At 32.4% G+C, this 4124-nt stretch overlaps 1 protein-coding gene across 1 annotated transcript in view; it reads left to right on the forward strand.

Moving 5' to 3' along the window:
* The first annotated feature begins 850 nt into the window (after positions 1–850).
* Positions 851–4124, forward strand: part of LOC107558920 (microphthalmia-associated transcription factor-like) — a 19976-nt gene continuing 16702 nt past the window's right edge. Inside the window, exon 1 of the mRNA XM_016242624.1 lies at positions 851–1101. Coding sequence (XP_016098110.1) covers positions 1024–1101 — 78 coding nt within the window. The 5' untranslated portion in view covers positions 851–1023. The remainder of the gene's footprint in view (positions 1102–4124) is intronic.

A 4124-nucleotide genomic window follows, 5' to 3' on the forward strand; every position in this document is an offset into this window, starting at 1 on the left:
CAGTTGATCAAATAGTTGAGGATTCTTTCACACCATTGTACTCTAGGGCTTGTCCTGTTTGTCCTGCACACTTGTTAAGTGTGGTTTGAGTCGTGACCTCTGAGTGTAAAGGTCATTATGCTTGCATGGCTCATGTGGAGGAGGAACTTGAGGACTCTTAAGAGATGAATAAATGAGCTATGAATAGAACGGGAGGCTATTTTGGAAGATTACAGTAATTATTACTGATTTGACGAAGGAACAGTGATTACAGAATTCTTGGAAGTGGGATCAAATAGTTCAGGTTATTGTAATTGTATTATTATTATTGTTGTTGTTGTTGTTGAGTAATATCATAAAATACATTATTAAAAATAAATATATATATATATATATATATTTTTTTTTTACAAATAGTGAATTATTATGTTTACATGGTTTTAAGGGTGAAAAGTTGGAACATTTTTAGACATTTTACCCTTTTCTGGTTGTCTGTAATTTTTAGATCTAGAAATGAATGAATGAATTAATTTGGTGTGGTTCAGAGTGTCTATTTTAGTTCACAACGGAAACAGCAAAACAATTGACATAACAGCACCAATAGAGAAAATAACCCAAATTATTTCATAAAATATTTTACCTAAAGAACATAAAGTTTATTTTTACAAATGTTAATGCATTTTTAAGTGCAAAAATGTACCGACATTTTATTTTTTAAACTGTGTGGTTCAGAGAAAACAGTAGGAGTTTACATAATAGCACAGCAAAATTAATTAGAATGTAGTTTTGTAGTTTTAAATGCGTTACATGGTACTTCCTCTTCATGTGTGATGTGTGATTATTTCCTGTCTGTGATTCTGACTCTCTCTCTCTCTCTCTGTCTGGCTGGAGGTTCAAACACATCTTGAAAACCCCACGAAGTATCACATCCAGCAGGCTCAGAGGCAGCAGGTGAAGGCGTATCTGTCCACCACGCTGGGAGGAAAGCTGGGCTTGCAGGCTGTGAGCTTGCCGTGCCCCAGCCAGGCCCTTGACCACGGGGGAATGCCTCCGGGGCCGGGCAACAGCGCCCCCAACAGTCCCATGGCCTTACTGACCCTCAACTCCAACTGCGAGAAAGAGGTGATGACAAAACACAGTCATATTCCACTTCAGCGCTTTCTAAACATAATGGCTACATTAGTATAATTGTTGCATAACTTTGTCCAATTTATTTTTACAAAGCAATTTGATATTTATATCTGATATTTATTAATCAGATTTATTTATATCTGATATTTATAAATGGTATTTATATTAATTCATGATTTTCCACATGTATACTGAGGGTTACACTTTATTTTAATGTTGTTACTATATTAGAGTCATTGTATTTAGGGCACACATCAAGAAAGTGTAAAAACAGTATGGTTTCTCAATAAAACAACTGTTGGTTTCATTTTATGTATTTTATCAGAACATAGTTTGACAGTTTCATCATTTTGACTTGTAGTTTCATGTCTGGCCAACCAAATGTTGTTTTCTTGATCGGGTTAACCTAAAATTTTAATGTTTATTTGAACTTAAGTCATAAAAATATCACAAACCATAACAATGCATTCAGTATAGTTGATGGACAACTTAAATACTCCTTGACAGCAGGTCATTGGGGATATAGAAAAAATATAGAAAATATTTTCAAATATAGAAAAAATCAAGAGGACATTTATCCAGTTGATCCATTTATCCAAAATCAGTTTTTTTCTAAAACAATCAAACAAACAAAAAAAAACATATTGTAAAAACATAATGTACAACAGGTGTAATACCTATTTTTAAAAATAAATGCAATATGTGTAAATGACTTGAACTCAATAATCATCAATTCATAAAGCAGACATTGTAAAAACTGTTAAGTAACTTGCATGCAATTTCAAGCAAACTGAAAAACTGAGTGCACAAAATATATGTGTGAGATTATAATATATTATTCATACTTTTAGTGGATATATCATGATATTTCTGAAGAAAATTGAACGAAATCGAGCAAACCAAAAGAGAAAATAAACAAAATATATATTTTGCAAAATATTTAACATAAAAAAAATCATATTTTTGCAGAATTTTAATGGATTTTTTTATGTAATTAAAGTAAAAATTATAAATACTAATGCTGTCAAACGATTAATCACAGTTAGAGAATCAAAAATTACTTGTAGTGCCTAGAACAAGTCACCTATATAAAGGCGATCGGGCCTTCGCAGTTATAGGGCTGAGACTTTGAAATGAGTTGCCCCTGCCGATCCGGTCTGCCAAATCACTGTCAATTTTTAAGAAACTGTTGAAAGCACATCTAATGTTGGTAGCATACAATGATTGATGTGGTGTTTTATGTTGTCGATGTTTGTTTCCATTCTTGTACTTTTTATGTAAAGCACTTTGGTTCAACATCGGTTGTGTTTTAAATGGTGCTATATAAATAAACAAACAAGAACAAGATTAATCGCATCCAAATTAAAAGTTTTTGTTTACATAATATATGTGTGTGTATTGTATATATATTTATTATGTATATATAAATACACAGACGTACAGTATTTATTTCGAAAATATTTACATGTATATATTTATGTTCATTTCATATATTTAAAATATAAACATAACTTATTTTTCTGAAATATATATACATGCATGTGTGTGTATTTATATATACATAATAAATATGCACAGCACACATACATATTATGTAAACAAAGACTGTTATTTTGGATGTGATTAATCGCGATTAATCGTTTGACAGCACTACTAAATACAATTTATAAATATCAGATATAAATATAAAATAACTTTGTAAAAATTGTAGAAAATCTGCAGCAATTATACTAATGGTCTTGTACTTTTTATGTAAAGCACTTTGGTTCAACATCGGTTGTGTTTTAAATGGTGCTATATAAATAAACAAACAAGAACAAGATTAATCGCATCCAAATTAAAAGTTTTTGTTTACATAATATATGTGTGTGTATTGTATATATATTTATTATGTATATATAAATACACACACGTACAGTATTTATTTCGAAAATATTTACATGTATATATTTATGTTCATTTCATATATTTAAAATATAAACATAACTTATTTTTCTGAAATATATACATGCATGTGTGTGTATTTATATATACATAATAAATATGCACAGCACACATACATATTATGTAAACAAAGACTGTTATTTTGGATGTGATTAATCGCGATTAATCGTTTGACAGCACTACTAAATACAATTTATAAATATCAGATATAAATATAAAATAACTTTGTAAAAATTGTAGAAAATCTGCAGCAATTATACTAATGGAGCCATTATTTTTTAGAAACCATTAAAGTGAAATATCACCGTATTTAATAGTAAGCGAACCAAAAGAGAAAATAAACAAAATATATATTTTGCAAAATATTTAAGGTAAGTAAGTCCTATCTTTATGGAATGCTAATGGATTTTTTTTTTGTACAAAAAAATTACTGACATTTATAAGTGGACCGTAAAAAAATTATTAATCCTTGAACTGACATGAAAAGTTGCACTGAAAGTGTTGAAAGTGCTTGATTCCCTTTCATGGGAACTTTGAACTGTGTCCTCTAGGGGTCGCTATGGGGAACGCATCGTCATGACCCGTGTCTGAAGCATACATTGAAAACACATATTTTGTTGGCCGGCGACAGCCATGACGTCACTACCGGTGCGACTATAGTATAAATAGGCGCCGGGAGCACACATCATTCTCTTCTTCGTCTTCATTGACTGTTTTGTTTGAAGCGTGCATTTCTGTGGTAAGAGCGATCTATTCATCTCATTATGGCAAGCACTAGCAAAGCGTTTAAGGATGTGTGCATCCGTGTTGACATTGTTTAACATCTGATGACACACACGGTCTATGCGTTATTTGTTTGGGCGAAGAGCACGCACACGATGCCTCCGAGGGGGCAATCGGCGTGCACTGCGAGCGTTTTTTCCAAGGGAAAAGCTCCGCTCTCGTTTGTCTCTTTTTTCGACGAAAGAGGGGCAGCCATCTGCTTCCCGCGGTTCAGGATCCGCCGCTGCTGAGGCATGGAAGGGAATGAGCTCGTGGGGATCGCAGGTGGATCTGGCTGATGAGTTTGA

Source organism: Sinocyclocheilus grahami, unplaced genomic scaffold (genome assembly GCF_001515645.1).
Source record: "Sinocyclocheilus grahami isolate Dianchi unplaced genomic scaffold, SAMN03320097.WGS_v1.1 scaffold666.1, whole genome shotgun sequence".
Taxonomy (NCBI): Eukaryota; Metazoa; Chordata; class Actinopteri; order Cypriniformes; family Cyprinidae; genus Sinocyclocheilus; species Sinocyclocheilus grahami.